The following is a 19967-nucleotide window of genomic DNA, read 5'->3' as shown; positions in this document are numbered from 1 at the left end:
CGTTTTTTTTTTTCACGAGTTTCTTTTCCTGACTCATCCCAAAACACAGAAGCTTCCAGCATGGTGCTACAAGATAACAGAGTCTGAATGTTCCACAGAGTGATAGCGCTGCTGTATATCGAGCTGTGTATCTCACAGATTAGTCTGTCATGTTGATGTTTGGTGTCCCATTGAGTGTAATATCATCAGGAGGGTGTGTGTGTGTCTGTATCAACCAGTGCCGCAAGGGCGCCACATAGCAAAGGAACAGGTTTAGTGATGGACTGTTTCCTTTGAAAGTTACACCTACTAGCCTACAGCATAACACAAAATCAGAATATTGAATACAGTTTCACCTCCAAAAAATGTTTTCACCAAATAAAAGTTATTATAGAAACTTTTCGTTTTAGGAAATGGAAAGAAAACAAAAACAAATTTCTTTCTGAAGCTGATTTAAGGTAGTTTTTAGGGTTGGGAAAAAAAATCGATCACCTATGTATCGAGATTTTTTCCCCCACGATATTTTAATGCCTGAATCGATATATTTGCTTAATTTGAGTCTATGCGGAGGTAGAAGGAAGTTAGCGGTTTTATTGTTGTAGTCAAAGTAACAAAGTCATATCCGTTCCGTATCCATCGACCAAAACAAACCGCAGCGAGCCAAAATGAGGAAGTACAAAACAACGGAGGGTTCGGGTGGATACGACCTGCACAACTCACATTTTAAATCCAAAGTGGTTAACACTACACATACAGTAAAGTATGGAAACACTTTGGGTTCCACACATTGCCAGGAAAAGCAGAGCTAGACATCACGGCTAAACCCAAGTATCGTGATAGTATCGAATCAGGAGATGGGTGAATCATCCCAGCCCTAGTAGTTTTTATTTCAAGTTCCAGATTTCTTTTAGTTTGCTTTACATGTTTAATTTTAGATGACTTCAGATCAGTATTTATTCCTAGTTAGAAATGTCATGAACTATGTTCAGTCTTAAACATGTTTTTCTGAAATCTACAGTCATCGGCTACCCTTTGGCCTTGTCTTTGAGTTAGCTACTTGTAGTAAGAGATGTGAGGCCAACTTCCCTATTGATCTTGACAATGTAGAAATGTTATAATCAAGCGGAAAGGCCAAAAGGAGAAGGACAAGTCGTCATTTAATGCTTGGGTACTGAATAACAGTATTGTGACTCCTACTATGCGTCGCTCAACAGACCCCGCAGTGTGTCTTCCAACAATGGCTTCTTGCAGGAATTTCTCTGTGCAGCTGTGTTCTGCTAAACCAGACACTGTCAGAGATTCTTTTCAGAGACGCTCTCTGTGAGGTATGGTGTTAGTAATCGTCTAGAAATGTCCAACTTTAAACCACAGCTCTTTACCAAAACAGTAATATAATACTACCACCGAGTTTAGAGAAATGCAGCTAAATGTCATCCTCTTCCAACCAGAGCAGGAAAACAACAGTTTTGTATCTGTCAATACATGAGCTGATACATCCCAAAATATTATGGACGTCACAATTTATACTCAGGGTTTGATATTATCACTGTATTGTGGTATCTAAAACTGAACAAAACTGTGAATTATTGTGTAGCTTTAACTTTCGAAATATGAAGTAGGTGTGCTCAGCAGCCCAAAAATAATTATGAACTTTCCAACTTCTGCTTTCAGTCTGATCAGCCAATGAGGTTTTTATACTATTGTTGCTAGACCAACTATTTTCAAAGGCACATTATTTGACAAATTATGTGTGTTCCTGTCACAGTATTACTATTTGAGTTGTATTGGGCAGTCCAGTGTTTTTTGGGGGTGTAGGCTAACAGTAAAAAAGTTGAAACTAAGCTCATCCTTCCTCTTTGACATGCTGTTAACCCTCTCTTCTGTGTCTCTGCCCTTTCCTCCCTTAGGAAATGACCTAGAGGCCTTACAGATACATTTGTGCTTTTGTCGCTCTCTAATCTGCATCCGCGGAGAGCAGCGAGATCTGGAAGCACACTTGTTTCCGCGGTGAGTAATATCTACCTCAGCCAGCATACCGGGGAGAAACCAGGAAGCTGCTGGAGACTTCAGACAGGCAGACGGAGCTATCAGCTGGCCACTCGCTCACTGCCTGCAGAGTCCTGCTTCTTGAAGAGGATTTGTGACGGACTGGATCTGTCTGCCCTTCGCCTCCCACAGCTCCTCTACCAGCTAGTGTACAAGAACCCACATCCTCTGATTCCAGCATTTACTTACTTGTTTTTTTTTTTTTTTTTTTACTGTCATTTGTCCTCCGTGCTGTTGACCAGTGTCTGATTTTCCTGGATTAATTTTTGCTTTTCAGCTTTTAGAAGGATTTTTTACTTTTATTAGTGCAGGCTGGTATAGGTTTATATATATGTACATACATATGTGTATATACTCTATATATACTGTATGAAGAAGGATTTTTTTCCCATTCTGAAGGAAAGTTAATGCACTTTAAAACTTTGCTGTAGTATCACTTAAAGTAAATTAAGGAGTGTTTTTGACTTTTCCTCCCTTATTCTGATAATTTTTGTTTGAAGCTGGAAACAGAGAATCTGGAGGTGTGTCTGTGCTGTGTTTTTAAGCTGGGCCTGACAAATCTGCAGCAGGGCTGCATGTAAGCATTTCACTCAGCCTGCCAGTCTTTTTGATCGCTCTCTGACCTCACCCAATTCTGTGCTGCCTCTCTACAAGGCACACTGAGATGAGCCTCTGGCAGGTGGAATCCTTGAGCTGTCTTTTTACATAACTTGGAACAGTTTCAGGACAGTGGACTGGGTTCGGTGTTTTTTGTAAAGAGGACAAGAGCACTTTGCGGGGGGAAAACAAACTAAAAACAACAGCTTCCGGTGCTGTTGCACCACTTATGTATTGTTGTAGTGCGCAGGAAAGTAAAATGGACTACAAGCGTCGCTTTTTGCTCGGCGGGTCCAAGCAGAAAGTGCAACAGCACCAGCAGTACCAGATGCCTGAGCTGAGCCGGACCTTGAGCGCCTCCCTGGCCTCCTCTTGCTCGGCCTCTTCGCCCATGGGCACCGGGGTGGGCATGCCCGGCAGCTGCCACCCGCCTCCTTCTGGCGCCACCACCGCAGTTGCAGACATCCAGCAAGGTATATCCAAATATTTGGATGCCCTCAACGTGTTCTGCCGGGCCAGCGCCTTCCTCACAGACCTGTTCAGCAGTGTGTTCAGGAACTCTCACTATTCCAAAGCAGCTATGCAACTGAAGGACGTGCAGGAACACGTCATGGAGGCGGCCAGCAGGCTGACTGCAGCAATAAAGCCCGAGATCGCCAAGATGTTGATGGAGCTGAGCGCCGGGGCCGCCAACTTCAAAGACCAGAACGACTTCAGCTTGCAGGATGTTGAGGTAGGTGATCACACAGAAACAAACACCATCTCCATACTGGAGTTTTGTCTCATTGTGTTGACTTAAGTAAAATGACTCTACCTCGTGTCTGCCAACTAAACAAAACAGTTAAGCTCGCAACCTGAGGCGCCGTACTTTAGCACCGCATACTTTATCATATTCATTCACTCATGACTCGTCTTCTAGCAGTGGTGCTAAGATGCTTAGCTGCACTCTGTCAGAAGGCTAGCTCCATGAATCAGTGTTTCCTGGCTCAAATAGGATTCTCACGCCCAGTGTTAAGCTGGTGTCAGGATCTGAGGGTGAGGTGTGAAAAACACTGAGGATGTGAGAAGAAAAGTCATCTTTTGTCACTGCGAATACCACACCGTGTTTCCACAGCACCGAATTTGCTGATGTGTAAAATGTAAAACATTGTAGAAGAGGTGTTTTTTCATGTGAGGAGACCGATGCACTAAATAACCAAAAGGCTCAGCTGTGATATGGGAATCAATTTCTCTCTCTGTCTCAAATTATTTTTGTATGTCTCTTTCTCTTTTACACCATTCATTCATCTTTTGTCACACCTTACTGATCGAGAGAGCTTTAGCTGTACACACACCTGTGTCTGACCATTCATTCCGGACTGGTTAAACTGTGGTTGCACGGTGTCACATTTTGTATAAATATATTCACTCAACAGAGTTGAACCTGAACATTATGGAGAAGAGCAGACGTCATGGCTGAGACAACTCTAGCAATAATAGCAGTGTAATAATCCTATAGTTGATATAGAATCCCTGCTCACTGTTTTCTACTACATCTAGGTTGTGTCAGACCCACTTTAAACCCAGGTTGGATAATTCATGTTGACGCTTTCATGCCTCAAAAACGGGTTCATTTCAGGTCACAGTCTGAAATGGGCATGTGTTAAAGATCTGGACACAATTATTCGAAAGTGAAGAGGCTTTACCGCTCTTGCTTTGAGATGTAATAATCACGACTTGATAATTGTGATGGAAAATCTCAATTACAGTATTTATCAAAGTAATTCCAATTGATAATTTGGCTGTAATTGTCGTCTGTCATGTCGTGCCATCAGCATCAAGTAGCTGTATTTTCAGCTGTACACCACACCCAAGGAGCCTAAAGCTCATCCTTCCTTATGATGACTACATCTGCTTATTTATCCTTCATTTAATACACAGTTGCGAGCCTGTGGAGCTCCCTGTGTGGCTGATCACCCGCTATCCCACAGATTAGAAGACATCCTTAACTGTTTTCTTGTGGCAGCACATAGAGACTTACAATTAACTGAGTATAATCACATTGTGACACGAGTTTAGTAGTTTCTGGGATTTTCATTAGGTAATAACAACATTTGAAATAAGAGAAAGTCCCAAAAAGCAAAGACAAAAATCGACAAATATCAATTATTTGTTGCATAATAAGTGGATTGTGCAAGATGTAGGACAAAAAAACAAACTCAAAATAAACGCTTCTCTTTTTATGATCCATATACAAAATAATACATGGCACTACATAAACCACAAACACCATAGGAAATTGGTAAATAAAGATATTTGTACAATTTACATGTAAATATTGGCTGCTTACACATTTTAACATGGGAAAGCTTCTCCTCTAGCCTAAAATCTTAACCACCATCTCACCTCAAGTTTGTTTGGCTGCTTGCATTCAGACTCCTCAGTTTTACTCACCTTGTCAAATTCCTTTTTGCTGTATTTCTTCATTTCACATATCAATATTCGTATTTGATACGTAGAGCACAATTATGAATGCATTTAACACTTAAGACAAAGAAGAATCCCCCATTATATTTGATTTTGTGGCACCTGTGACAAATTTGTAGCAATGTGCCACAGGTGGAGCTCTGTATAGGTGAAATACTCCAACATAAAGCAAACATAATGAGGTTTATCAGTGTTTCCATAATCCTTTAGCATGTAGCAGGGGATGAGTACAAGGCTGCGGCTAAGACACTAGTACGAGACCTCAGTGGATGTGGCTGAGCCCAAAACAGGAAACACTTTTGCACCGCAGTCAGTAAATCTGACTCTCTGTGGTCTTGGATATGCACAGATGAATATTAGAGGAAGCCCAAGTCTGTGAAAGTTTAGACCGCATGGCTTGGCGCTCACACTTGCTGTCTGGCCCCGGGCATAAAGGATACATTTGTTAAAGCAGAGAAGGAAATACTATTAATACTTTACTTTACAATGGTCTTATTCGAGCGTGTTAGTTGGTAACCTCTGAGAAAACCCTGCAGATTTTTGTTTTCGTTTTTTACAGTTATAGGGCAGTGCTTACCAAAGTGGAGAATCGTAAATGAAATGTTGGACAGAGATAGTGTATCAACACTAGAAATTGAAAAATATCAGTTAAAGCTGATGAAGATTAAGTGATCAAAACATTGTTTGTGTGCACATATGAGTTAATTGAATCTGCAACAGGCTTTAGGATTTTGCGATGAGTTATCTATGGCCTAAGTTTGTGTTCACTCATGTAGAGCATTGGTTATGAATACATATCTGCACTACTATCTCCCATGTTTTACTTCGGTAGAAATTTTGTGCACTCACAGACTAAACTTGTGTAGACCTAGCTTGTAATAATTGCCGCTAATTCAGCCTGTCCTTTACGCTGTGATGTATATGCGACTGTAAAATGGATTTTCCTTTGTCTGCATGAGTTGAGGAATGCTGTTTGGCAGCTGGATGTATTATGAGGTCTTCAGAAAGAACCAAATGCATGTCTGAGTTTGGGGAGTTATGGTATGTGAAGCTTTTCCCCCTGTGTTCCCTAGCTCACGTCTCCTTCTCCTCTTTCTTTCTTTTGCCCAACCCCCCTTTTTTTTAACCAAGAGCCCCCAAAAGTTCAGGTCAGTGCAGTCTGCAAAACAAACCACTTTTTTTTTTTTTCCAAATCAGAGCCCGGCTCCCTGGCTGCTCAGAGTGACTCCACTGCCAAATATGCATGAAAATGTCACGGTTTGTTTAGAGGCCGTTTGCCGAGCTTGTAAGTTTAAACCACAGAGCGAAGACCAGAGGCGGACGGAGAGGTCCCCCCACAACCAGAGACCTTCATGGCTGCTCTAGTGAGACAACTGCATACGCTCTCTCAGCCGACCCCGTAGTCTTCAGCTGTTAAAAACACATTTTTTAACATACAGTTGCTGGTTGCTTGATGAAATGTGGCCTTATATATGAGGGCTTCATCTTAGTACAGTGAAACATATGATGTATTTATTGTAGGAGTTATTTTTGTTGGCTGTTTTGACTTGTGTATTGTGGAAAGAAACACAGAGAGGGAAAGAAGAGGTTAATATTTTGAGCACAAGTTGGATTTAAACTTATGAGGTTTCTACTGGTCTGCTGCTAACCAACGTCATGAGCATTTGTATGGTGGCCAGGATAACATTAGGCAAAAATGAGCACAAAAATGTCTGTTCGTTGGAGTGGGTCTAAAGTAAGGCTGAAGAAAAGTGTGATTTGTAATGAAATTTAGCGCAGCCTGATGCTCACAGGTTGTTGTAGCAACATTTCTGGGCGGGCTCCTGTTTTCAGTTCAGACCAAAACCTCCTGGAGTTTTTGTTCGAGTACTGCTATGGAGCAATGCGATGCACATTCCTACCGATGATTTCATGCTATTTAAAGGTCTGACGTATTCAAAGGTAAAATAGATAATAGGTCGATAGTACGTGGCAGTATTGTCTGCAAAGGCACATGAAGAAGACTGTAAGCTAGCAAACATGGACTTTAACAATGCAGGGATTAAAACACAAACAAAAAAGAAAACCGCCTTAGGCAATCTTTTGACAAGGAAGGAAATGCGTTCAACATGTTTGTTAGACCTCAAAGATATACACAGTGTGTTTTGGTGTGAAACAATGAATGTAAACATAACTTGTGTTTGTTCGCAAGACAACTCCACAGGGCACCTTTTTAAAATATCTGTTTTAGCCCGATCATCATTTAAAAATCATTTACACTTGATCATTCAGCTGATGAGATCGTATCTAGAATGACTTTAGAGTGGCACAGTAAAATCTGTTTCAGTTTGTAGAGTACCAACATATGTAAGTGACCAGTTCTAAGACATTAAGAGGTCAAGACTATTGTGACCTTCCTGTTTCCCTTGAAAGATTGTCTTTTTACCATTGCCATTAACCAACGAAGGTAGGCTCCGTGTTTGTTCACAGGTCAGACAGTGGAACAACATGACCATCTGGTTATTATAACAGCCTCACTCTCCCTTTTCCTAGAGGATGTCTAGATCTCAGGAACACAACTCTCCTAGATTCAGTGCACTCATAGTGAAGGTGATCTCAGAAAATAGAAGTATTAATGTTGATTGATTCATGATTTGCCTTGTTTGGGCCTGAAAGGGGCCCAACGTCGGCTTGGCTCTGCTGCACTCTTATTTCTCATATTTTCCATGACTGTGTGGGATACTGCTCAGCCAATCACATGTGTTATCCATTATCTCGTGCTGTAGCCATGGCCTCATTTTTTTCCCTCACTTGGTTATTGTAGACGACTTTTGTAACACTTTCACTTGCATGTGATCTCATTGTCAGCTTGTGTGCATGTTATTTTGTGATCTTCTTTACGATGCACTGCAGGTGATATCAGTTTGCATTATTTGGCCGTATGTATTGTGTCCAAGCTTCATTAAGGCTAAATGTGTCGTCTGTTATCTGTTATTTGTCTACTTTGCATAAACACTAAATCCCTGTTGACTGATTAGTTGCGTCAACGCCGGCAGCAGGAGCAGGAATTTCCCATCTTGTGCACACTGGATCTGGGTCTGTGTTTATCAAGCCTCCCAGAGTCGGCTCAGAGTAAGGTTGAGCAGTATATTGTCCTATTTTATACATGATAGGATGGGTCTGAGTTTAAGGACACAGACTTGTATTTTACAGTTGTTTTTATTGGCCATGCTAGTGCCACGGCTCTAGTGATGGCAATGTCGGTCAGTCGGCCTGTTGGTTTGTCTGTCAGTCGGTCGGTCCACCACATTGGTCAAGACTGAGATATCTCGACAACTATTAGATGGTTTGCCATGACATTTTTTACAAACATTCATGATCTCCAGAGGATAAATCTAGTTGACTTTGATGATCTGCTGACTTTTCCTCTAGCGCCACCAGCAGGTTGACATTTTTGTTTTTTATTGAAATATCTTGACTATTATTGGATGGATTGCAGTGAAATTTGGTACAGACATTCATGGTCCCCAGAGGATTATCTGTACAAATTTGGATTACCTGACCGTTCATCTAAATTTCTGTTTGTCTAATACTTTGGTTTATGACTGATTACCTGAAAAACCAAGGACATTCCCATGGGCCTCAGCTGTACTTTGTGTTTAGTGCTAATAAACTAATGTTAGCATGATAACACGCTAAACTCCCATGTCCCAAGTTACATTTCAGGAGTACTTTGTTTTACCAAACATGCACACCTTGTTTGCTAAAACATAGTGGATATACTGAACAGCCACATAATAGTTTATAGAAATGTTGGGAGCCATTATACACCACAAAGTTGTTTTGGGACCCCTCAGAGTGAATAGTTGCGCTCATACAATGGTGAAGCGGGCCACAAACCAACAATTTGCTTTTGTGATAAAATTTTTTAATCTCTTTATTCGGGATATCAGGAATAATGGGGACATTCCTGTCTTTAATTTTTTTTATATATATTTTTGGGGCATTTTACCTTTTTATTTTACAGTGAACAGTAGAGAGGTGACAATAAATAAAGTGAGAGAGAGGTGGGAATGACATACAATAAAGGTCCCTGGCTGAATGAAATTGGGCATGTTATAAAAACAGAATAACCTCTGACAGTAAGTCCACTGCATGGAATGACAAAACGTTAAAGCAGCTATCAAAGCTCAAGTCTTGGCTCAAAAAGGCCGATGGATTCGCCATCACATTCTGTTTTATAGTTGTTATGAAAACAACGAACTCTCCAACAAGTTGAGGTTTCATGCCTGTTAGGCATTTCCATAGTTTAGTTCTGGTTTCCATGTTGAAGAATGGAAGTGGCTGTGTCCTGTTGTTCCTGTCTGCCAGCAGCATATTTCTGTCTTTACAACTCAGCCTCCCCCTTGAGATATTTTCAGCAGGTACCTGAAAAAGAAAACCCTGTGACTGTGGTGGACCCTGTGGTGTCCTGTTTCCCTTATTTTGCTAACCGAACAACAAACAGCCTCTAAGCCTGAACTATTCTCTCACCACACACACACACGCACTTGGGCGTTCAACCACATTGGTGTGGAGCGATGTATGTCACCCCGAAATATGTGTTATGTATGTGTAAATATCTCAGCAGTGTTCTAATCATTGTAATCGAATGTATTGTTTTGTATTTAATTTTTCCATTTTCCTAGATTAGCAACTCAATTTAAAGAAAGTTAAGAAATCAACTGTGATAAGGGAGATAAATATATGTAGGTACTAATGTTGTATACAGAGAAACTGTGGTTCAACTACATAATCAGAGCAGGAAAATCACACCTAGTGTAGCATTAAATGTCATAGCTGCAATTTTCCAATCTTTAAGTATAAATAGACAAACCTCCCCTCTCACAGACACGCACACTGACATACATATTCAGGAATCCAATATGTTCTCCGTCTGCCTTTGGCTTGCAAATACAAATACACATTGTACTCGTTCTCAGATGTTTGAGATCTGTTTACAGCACACGATTTACCACAAATGCAAACACATGTTAAGTTAGCTGAAATCTGACCTGGCAAGACGTTTTGTTTTGAGAGCTGTCGTATTCTCTGATTTCTGCTTCATGACACGGCCTTGGCTCTCAGCTTTCCCATTATGGTATTTGCTGTGGCAAAGAGTCAGGAAACAAGGTGGACACATGGAGAGATGATTATATTTTCGGCTGTTGGATAAACCAGGTTGTGTTATAGTCGGCTATTGGTTGGAGCATGACACTCTTCCAGGTGTCCTCATCCTCTTCTTCTTTTTTTTTTTTAGATCTGTTTTTAATGATTCATCTTATCATTTAAAGGAGAAGCCTGAAGACAATCTAGGTCATGTGATCTGATGACTAAAGCAAATGTGATAGATGAGTCAACCTTTTAATGGTGTGACATTATTTTATGAAAATGGGCTGTCTGTCGTAAAAAGTATTAAGACGCTGCAACTCATTTCAAGGGAAATGTCATGCTTAAACCACATAGTGTGCCTAGCAAAAAAACATGTTTTTAATGGGAATGTTTCTAAGGTATATACCACAACAGCTGCACTTTTGCTGTCAAGCCTAATGTTCTCTGGTCTTAAGGTGTGGAAAGGTGGTTTTGGAGTTCACAAGTTTTATATTTTCAGTTTAGTTTCTGAATCTTTTTGGTGGAACAGACCTGAAAATGTGCAAAATATCAGAGCTAGGGATAACTTGTTTGTGAGGCAGCCAGTTGTTATTTTGTTGGTAATGTAGCACAAGCAGTTGGTTATTCAACCACTGAGGTATGTGGACATACATGTTAGTTTCTTAGCCTGCAGGCATCCTTATTGTTTGGTGTCTCAAACATCCTGGTACTCCAGCATGTTAATGGTGGATGTTCCTCAGAATGACACATGTTGTAATCTCTGTCCTCTGTTTCCAGGTGCTGGGTCGGTGCTTCCTCACGGTGATGCAGGTCCATTTCCAGTTTCTATCGCAGGCTTTGCAGAAGGTCCAGCCCGTGGCCCAGTCCTGCCTGGCAGAGGCTCTTGCCCAGGCCCAGGAGCGTTGCGCCAACGCCCGCTCCCAAAGCGTCGACCTCGGGCCCCTCACGGAGCTGGAGGAAGCCTCCCGCTCGTGGAAAGGCGCAGCTCAGGTATGCAGCCACAGCGCGCCCCAGGACTCCTCCTGGTCTGGGCCTTTGGAAATATGGGGTTTGTCTGTGTGAGGTGAAAAGCAGACTTGTTAAACATTCCTGAGAAATGCCAGCCGTTTATGAGTTCCAACCTCAATTTCCTATTTCCTTTTTTTTTGGGCTGCAGTTTGTCTGTGAACCTGCAATGTTATGTTCTGCACCCCTCTTCACCCAAACCTATGTAAGGGAGGCAGTTTTGTAAGAGGACCTAACTAATCCCCGGGCTAATCAGTCCCTCTGGCCCATTTTGAGCTTTGTTGTATAAAGTGAGGCAGAGAGGAGAATAGTGGGTTGATTGATCTGTTAAGCCCCGGCATGCAGATTGTAAGCCCTGGAGGGGACTAGGCCTGGATAGACCCTGATAGAATGTGCTGGGCGGGCGTTTAGGCCGAGAGAGGCGGCCAGGACTCTTTTTCAGAAGCAGCACACATGCTTTTTATCATCTAAAAATGTGTACCTCCCAGTGCGTCTATTTTGTCAAAATGTTTATTATTTTTGCAAGGTTTTGCAATATTTAAAGGACATTTGCCTGTAAAACCTCCCACTATCCCTCTTAAAAACACCCTTTGTTTCATTTTTTTCCTTATAAAAAAATCACTTTTGTGCAATCCACTCCTTCACAAGTATTTCTTGTATTTCTCTGTGAGGCCGTGCTGTAGTAGTGTAGATGTTCCTGCTGTCACTCTGACCCAGTACTCTGCTGTGTCCTCAGGCCATGGCGAGGCTGAGAGAGAGGGGCCGGGACGGCTGCCTGGCAGGCATCCAGGTTCAGCACCTCTTCTGCTCCAACAACACCACCATCCCTGAGCACCAGCTGAAGGAGCTCAACATGAAGATTGACAATGCTTTACAGGTACAGTATCACCCCAAAGACTAGGCCAGAACACTACAATTACTGTTTAGAAAAAATCCTGAGACATGTTTGTTTCAAGAATCAAATGGACATGCACTTATGCAGGGAAAAGTAATCTATTTTGAAGTGTTACATCAAAACCGATTGTTTTTTGTGATGAAATCAATGTTTGACTGATAGAAGGTCATGTTTTCTCTCCATCTCCAGGCCTACAAAGCAGCGCTGGAGAGCCTGGGCCATAGTGAGTACGCACTGAAGGCCGGCTTTCATCTTAACCCCAAAGCTGTGGAGGCGGCCTTACAGGTGGGTTAACGCTAAAAAAGTCAGAAAAAATCTTGAAAGTAGGGAGGGATAATGTCCAGTCATGTAATTGGACAAGAATGAATTTCATATCCGCCTCATGGAAAATGTTGCTTTTTCTTTTACTATTTTTTTCTTGTTTCATTATAATGTTAAAAGAGCAACAATTATTCTTCCATTGCTGTGTGTCTCCATCATGTGTCAATGTATGTGTGTATGTTTACATGCTTGTTTGTGTGTGTGTGCAGAGCTGCTGCAGTGAGGCGGAGGCCCAGCAGGCGGGCAGGATGCAGACCACCTCCCAGCCCATCCAGTGCGAGCTGCCCACCATCCCTGTACAGATCGGCTCACATTTCCTCAAAGGAGTGTCCTTCAACGAGTCAGCGGCTGAAAACCTCAAACTGAAAACGGTATGGTCCTTGACTGGACTCGCCAGCTTCATACTACTTCTAGTGGTTACCCACCTTGTTCTCCCTTTCTTTCACGATTCTGTTTTGTGCCACTCTCAAAATCACCTCTGTGTTTTGAGCGATAACCTCAGCAGATATATGTGGACTAGTGAAAGCTCTAGATGCTTCTTTTGAGTGGCATCTGTAGTGAAACATCAGCAGACGGTGATGGCGGACTGCTTTGTTGATGGCCCACTGTGTTTTGTCTCCTCAGCACACGATGCTGCAGCTCATTAAGGAGGCGCTGGGCCAGAACGGAGTGACCCCCAGGGACGACTCTCCCGTCACCGAGGTCCTCAACCAGGTCTGCCCATCTAGTTGGAGAGGAGCCTGCAAAACAGCTGTCCAGCTGTTGTTTGCCCAGGCTGGTCTGGTGAGTAGAGATGTTAAAGGCCGGAGTTGCTACAGTAAAGCTGTATTTCTTGATTATTCCTGATAATATGGACACTCTTGGGATTAAACCTGTAATCATGTGATCTGTTGTGATTTCTGTTCTCATATAAATATATTTATCTTAAATAGTGTAACACCTTTATACTAGCCTTTTCTCTGTTCTTGTAACAGTCTTTCATTAGAGAGTCTTTTTTGCGTTTGTGCAAGGTAAACTAAGATAAACAGCGTGTAGAAAGTTCTCTTGGATCCTCATTCAGTATTTGCTCTTGTTAACATCCATCAACACAGTGTAGTTGATACTACAGAGCAGCGGAAAGGAGGTGACACGCTGACGTGAACAGGCCTGTTGTACTTCACTGACACTTCTGCTTTAAGTTACTGAATCCTCTCCTTTTGTGTGTCTTTGGGTTTGGCAACGCGCATCCCATTGTTTGTCAGATTTGTAATGGAGATGAGGAGATCTGTCTGCTTGCTTTGAGGCAGCCGAGAGGTGTAAACAAACACCAGAGACACACAAAAGGGAAAGAAACATTCCTGCAGCATCTGGGTGAAGGATGGGCTCGCCTGGGCGGGTTTGCAAACAGAATCCCCCCCTGTCCTGTTGAAAAGGAGATTCACGGGGAGGGAGGACTCTCCACGCAGTATCACTGGTGTGTGTGTATGCTCCAGTGTTTATTTCCTCTGTGTGGTCTACCCTGTTTTGAGGGTTTGTTCTCATCCAGTCCTGCCAGCCCCGTGCAAACTGTAAAACAATCCCTGGCTGATGGATGAGCGCTTTGCATTAGCTCCTTATCTGATCCTATAGCCACTCAACTCGAAATAGATCACACAGCAGCATGCATGGACACACATAGTGTCTTCCCCACACTGTCACGCTCTAGTCATACCTCCCCACACGCAGTCGTTCTCCTCCTTATTTTCTTTCGTTTACACTGACAGTAAGAATCACCATATCTGCTCTGATGTCGTTCCTGGAAACATTATTCTCTAGCGACGCCCTTTTTCCTACTAGTCATGGCAGCGCAGAAGTTGATCTTGTCTGTTTTGCTGCGTTTTTCCTCGTCCTTTTTGCCCCCAATGACCTTGTCGTATGTGTTTCGCCATTGGCTGACAGACTGTTTGCGTGTATGCGTTGCTCTGCCACTTGGGCAGCCCGGGGTTTCCGAGGATACACCTGCTTTTTTAATAACAATAGGGTAACTTCCTGCGATACAGGAAACTGACTCCTCCCGCCTTCCCTCCCTCTTTGTGACCTGGCTGAGTGGGTCTCGAGGAGTCAAGGCCACTTTCAAAGAACTTTGAAATACATTTGACTAGCAGCAGGCAGGAAGGCTGGCCTGTTTGTTGTCACTGGCTGACTGGTTGCGTTCAGCTTTCTCGCCTTGAACTGCCTCTCTCCACTTAGTGGGAAATTAATGCCAGACACCAATGAAACTTCTTTGACTTCTGCCCATGTTTTTCCATGGTAAAACTGCTATGCTTGACTGGTTTACATACTAACTGTAGAGGGTAAAAAAACAGTCATTTTTGTTTTAAGACTGTCCGTTTTGTCAAGTTGTATTACACTGTTTTAGTTGTGTAACTCACCCAACAGACAGTATGTTATAAACTGTTGTGGATTTCTTGCACAATCAGTATTCACATTAAGGAAATAGATGGCTCTGAATAAAGCTTTTCTGTCAGGAGATGCTGATGCAGATGTGTTTGTGTGTCCCAACAGGTGGTTGTCGATACAGCTCAGATTGAGAACAAGGAGGCCTACGCTCCCCAGATCACTCTCGAGGGCTCTAAAGTGGTGGTGCAGGTTCCCTCTACATGGTAAGTTCAAGTTTTTTATATGGACATGTCTTCCAACTAGTGGCGGTCACATTTAAAATGAATCACATCAAATTGTAATTCTTAATAAGAAATATGAAACCTACGAACAGAAACTGAATAGTTACCCAGGTACAGTTACATGCACCAATATTGATCATGTGGTTTTGTGTAAGTCTAGTTACATAATTGTAAATCATATGCATGCAGACAGAGATGGGAGGTGAGAAAGAGCAGACACTGTCCGGATCTAACATTCTCAACACAATGAAGAGGAACGGAGCATCTAGTTAATACACTGGATTTAATAGACTGAGTACACAAAGATGTTGAGCACCTTTTGTAATATAGTGTTAACACATTTGCTAGGTACTCTGACATTATCACATCTTCAAATAGAAATGTTTTTTTGTGTCATGGGAGCATCGTACGATTAGATGCTCTGTGCTGAATTTTCAGTCAATCAGTCAGTGCTCCAAACTGTTTTACAGCTGCAACAGGAGTGTAAACTTTTCACACTAGAAAATCCAGATGCCACTGTGGTTTGGATCAGGTCAAATAGTGTCAATATGGATACAGTTATGATGTGTTTATGCCTTAATTCTTGCCATATTTATACAGTTGTATACACATATATTCATGGTGAGGAGCTACTTTATACCTAGTAACTCTCTTGCAGCAGTTATGTTGGCAGATCCTGGCAGATCTTGCTCCAGAGCAAGTCAGTGTTATTTGAGAAAAGTGAAAGTATTTCTCTTAATACTTCATTCTAATCATTTGTGGTGAGATAATGTGAGACATTTGAATTAGCATCCATGTAAGGAGACGTGTTTCCAAGATGTGGAGAGGCAGTGGGCCACGATGAATACACTAAACCAGTGTGTGAGCTGAAAGAGTAGTCTGTCGGGTTGTTTTGGCTCTTCTTTTCTTGAATGTCAAATTTCAAGTATTAATCTCTTTAGCAAATGCACCTGGGCTTTTGTATGCAAGACATTGTGTGGATTTGTAGTTCCTGTCTCTTCATGTTGTTGCATGTGTGTGTGTGTGTGTGTGTGTGTGTACGTGTTCAGGTGTCTGAAGGAGGACCCAGCCACTATGTCCTTGCTCCAGAGGAGCCTGGATCCAGAGAAGACACTTGGTCTCGTAGACGTGCTCTACACAGCAGTGTTTGACATCAACAGGTGGAAGGAGAGGAAGTGAGTATAATTCTAATAATAAAAGTATAATTTTTAGGTCCGGACTAACTGAATTAAACTACAGGTGTTAAAGCACCTTTAGCACCCTTAATCAAGTGAATTCAGATTACTGTAGTACTTTTAACACTAAATAATAATTACTTGTCTTTCTCTTCCCTCCAAAAGAGAACAAGCCTTGCCAACTATTCAGATGCAGCTGCAGCGGGAGATCCCAGATTATGGTGGCCAGGCAGACTTGCCTCCAGGCACCAGCTCCAAGACCTCCAGTGGGTTGCCCAAAACAATATCCAAGCTGACTTCCAAGTTCACCAAGAAGGTCTCATCCAGCTCTAATAGTGGGGGCAGTTACTCCATCCCTAGCACCCCGTCTCGCAGCATGCTGACAACCAGCAGCTCTGAGGAGAAGGCCAAGAGCCTGGGCCACGGCGACGGGAGACTACAGAGCATCCTGCAGATGAGCAGCCTGTCCTGCACTCCTGACTCCGCCCAGCAGAACCTGCTGGCCAACGGCTTAGGGTCCGAGGACCAGGGGATGAACCTGCCGACTGACCAAGAGATGCAGGATGTCATCGACTTTCTCTCAGGATTTAACATGGGGAAATCCCAGCAGGCTTCACCCCTGGTCAAGAGGAGGAACTCTGTGGCGTCTGCAAACCCCGCTGAGCTGAAGCCTCCGAGTGGACCTCCGCCAACTTCCCAATCTATCTCTCACAGTGCCCTACAGGCCCAAGCTCAGAACCTGCCGCAGCCTCAGCCCCAGCCGCCACCGTCGGTGCAGAAGCAGCAGCAGCCACAACCACAGCCACCTCCTCCGCAGCAACAACAGCCCCAGCAGCCCCCTCCTCCGACTCAGCAGCCCTCCCCACAGGCCCTGCAGTACTACCAGCACCTCCTGCAGCCCATCAGTCAGCAGCAGCCGCCTCCTCCTCAGCTTCCTCCTCAGCAGACCCCACCCCAGGTTCTGTCACAGCAAAGAGTGGCAAGCAAGTGGCTCGGCAGCTCCGGGCAACAGCCTCCACCGCAAGGCCCCCCAGGAGGGCTGTCCCCCCTGGGTCCGATCGGGCAGTGGAGCTCTCCCGGACTGCCAGATCTGAGCTCAGATCTGTACAGTCTGGGCCTGGTCAGCACCTACATGGACAGCGTCATGTCAGAGATGCTGGGTCAGAAGCCGCAGGGGCCCCGCAACAACACTTGGCCCAACAGGGATCAGAGTGAAGGAGTGTTTGGAGTCCTGGGAGACACGCTGCCCTTCGACCCAGCAGGTGAGATCCCTTTTATATACCTATGAGGTGTACTTTTTCCAACTAAAAATCTGGGAACTGATTTGTTTATATTTTGACTATGGGCTGTCAGATCAAGAAATAAATAATACAAAATTGAGATAAAAATCAGGAAACATACATTTTTTATGTGTAGGAGGATAAAAACCTTAAAAATTGGTATAAGTCAATCTGCTACTATTCTACAAATGTATTTTTCTGTAAAGATTGCTGAAAACTAAGACAAATAAGAAAGATGTAAAGATATAAAGTTATGGCTGGTCATCTCTTTTGTCACGAAGAGATGTCCGGATAGGAGCGTTGGCGTCGACTTCCCATGCTCCTCAGTCATACTGTTATGTCAGCAGTGTGAGGGGGGAAGTAGGCCTGAAGCTTGCTGACAACATTGTTTCATTATTTAAAAAAAGCTTTGCAATGTTTTTATGACTTATAATGCAGTTACTAGTTAGCTATTCATTGTACCAGGAGACTAATGTTCAAAACAGTGTCCATACAATCCAATTGAAACTGTGAAGATGCATTTAGTGAGTATCCAGCTGACATATAAATAGTTACTCCTCTAAATTCAAATCTTTATTGTCCCATAAAATAAAATTTGTTTGCAGGCATCAGTTGTTAACAACATAAAGGGACTACCATACAAAGATTTTTATCATACACAAAAGGCAACTTCATGACATTAAAGTGAAGCAGTGTAATGGCAGTGGGGATAAATGACGTCTCTGCCTATTTTTGTCTTCAGCCAAAGCACTCTGAAGTGGTGACAAGAGAGCAAATGGCAAGGAAATAATCAGGATGGTCACTAGTTAGTCAAGGCCGGACTACATAGAAATATTATCTTTTTTTTAGGCTTTATTTAGTGAATTCAGTATGGCAGATATTTTGTAGAAAGTATTTGAAATGCAGCACAGGTGTCATATCGTGCTATTTATTTACTATCTTAACCATTCAAGCAGATTTCAGACGTTGGACCCTGATCTGAGTATAATCAATGTAGGTCAGATAGTGCGAGGAGCTGTTTTCGCCTGCAAGTTGACAATTTCTGCTGAATTTAGCCTGTCAGTCGCTATTTTTACAGTGCAGCAGACTCTTTTGATTGCAGTCGAGGCCCATTGTGCCGAGTTGACTTACCTCTATTGTGATTTTTCTGCTATGGTAGACAGTCTGGCTAAACGGATTGAGCTCCAGGGAGCCAAAGAGAAAAGCTGAGGGTGTCAGAAACTCATGGTTGTGTTTATCCTCCCTTTTATATGCGCAGTTGGTTCTGACCCGGAGTTTGCACGTTACGTCGCCGGCGTCAGTCAGGCCATGCAGCAGAAACGGCAGGTGCAGCACATCCGTCGCCCCAGCAACACGCGCAGCAACTGGCCAATGCCTGAGGAGCAGCACAGGACCTGGTCCCACCCAGAGTACTACAGTGAAGGGTGGGTATATGTACATGACATTTTCCTTATCTCTGATCCACTGCATAACAGGAAAACAATTCTTTTGTAGTTTTAAAACCAGACTTTTAATTAGTCAAACTGGCATTTTAACATGCAAATTTCCCCACTGTTGCAAATTTCCCCACTGTTGGACTAATAAAGGAATATCTTATCTTATGAATACAAGCAGGAAAGAAGAATAAGAAAAGATGGCATTAACATCAAACAGGTTACTGATACACACAGCATCATGTTGCCATGGGCTAAAGTTAGATGACACCCACAATGTGTTATGGGATGAAAGTCTTTCCCTGGTATCCCCTTTTGAATGTAGACAACACAAATCAATACGGAGTAGTGTTTAAAGGCAGACAGTTTTCTACCGCTCTCACTCTTAGGGTGCTTTCACAAGCCAACATTTAGTCCTTTTTAATCGAACTCTGGTGCGGTTTGTTTGGGCAGTTGTGAACGCAGTAATCGTACTCTGGTGCGGACCAAAACAACCGGACTGAGACCGCTTGCGAGAGGTGTTCTCTGACCTTTTCCAAGTAAACCAAAATGCAGGCTGCCTGTGCGGGCATTTGATGAGATGGACATAAGTAAACGACCTTTGCTTGAAATCTGGGCTGAAGACAGCGTACAGAATACGTTAAATAAAGTCCACAAAAGTAGTGACGTTTATAAAGTCATTTGAGGTAAATTGGAAGAGAAAGGATTTGCGCGTACAGTAGATCAGTGCTGAGTCAAAGTGAAAAAAATAAACTGCAATATATCAAAGCCTGCTACTCCCTGCATAGAAGTGGCAGCTCTTGAGACAAAAAAGATAAATTCGCTCCTTCGTACACGCCCTTCAAGAACTTATTTTCTTATTTGGTCCGTTTTAATTTGTGTACTGTGAAACCAAACCAGACTAAATAGCCTAAAGTATCAATTTCATCTGCTTCAGACAAGCCAAACGTACTATGGCTTGTGAAAAACAAGATACACGGAGGGACCCACACTTATAACAC

The 19967-nt window shown here is 42.9% G+C and overlaps 1 protein-coding gene across 1 annotated transcript in view; it reads left to right on the top strand.

The window, feature by feature from the left end:
- The window catches only part of LOC119476970 (granule associated Rac and RHOG effector protein 1-like), a 34682-nt gene that overhangs the window by 11190 nt on the left and 3525 nt on the right, over positions 1-19967 (top strand). The window contains exons 2-11 of the mRNA XM_037750697.1: positions 1887-3355; positions 10996-11208; positions 11960-12100; positions 12308-12403; positions 12649-12810; positions 13064-13222; positions 14963-15060; positions 16128-16253; positions 16419-17515; positions 18792-18957. Of these exons, the coding sequence (XP_037606625.1) occupies positions 2852-3355; positions 10996-11208; positions 11960-12100; positions 12308-12403; positions 12649-12810; positions 13064-13222; positions 14963-15060; positions 16128-16253; positions 16419-17515; positions 18792-18957 (2762 nt within the window). The 5' untranslated portion in view covers positions 1887-2851. The remainder of the gene's footprint in view (positions 1-1886; positions 3356-10995; positions 11209-11959; positions 12101-12307; positions 12404-12648; positions 12811-13063; positions 13223-14962; positions 15061-16127; positions 16254-16418; positions 17516-18791; positions 18958-19967) is intronic.

Source organism: Sebastes umbrosus, chromosome 2, assembly GCF_015220745.1.
Source record: "Sebastes umbrosus isolate fSebUmb1 chromosome 2, fSebUmb1.pri, whole genome shotgun sequence".
Taxonomy (NCBI): domain Eukaryota; kingdom Metazoa; phylum Chordata; class Actinopteri; order Perciformes; family Sebastidae; genus Sebastes; species Sebastes umbrosus.
The sequence above is the reverse complement of the archived record's forward strand: the minus strand, read 5'-3'. Positions and strand labels throughout refer to the sequence as shown.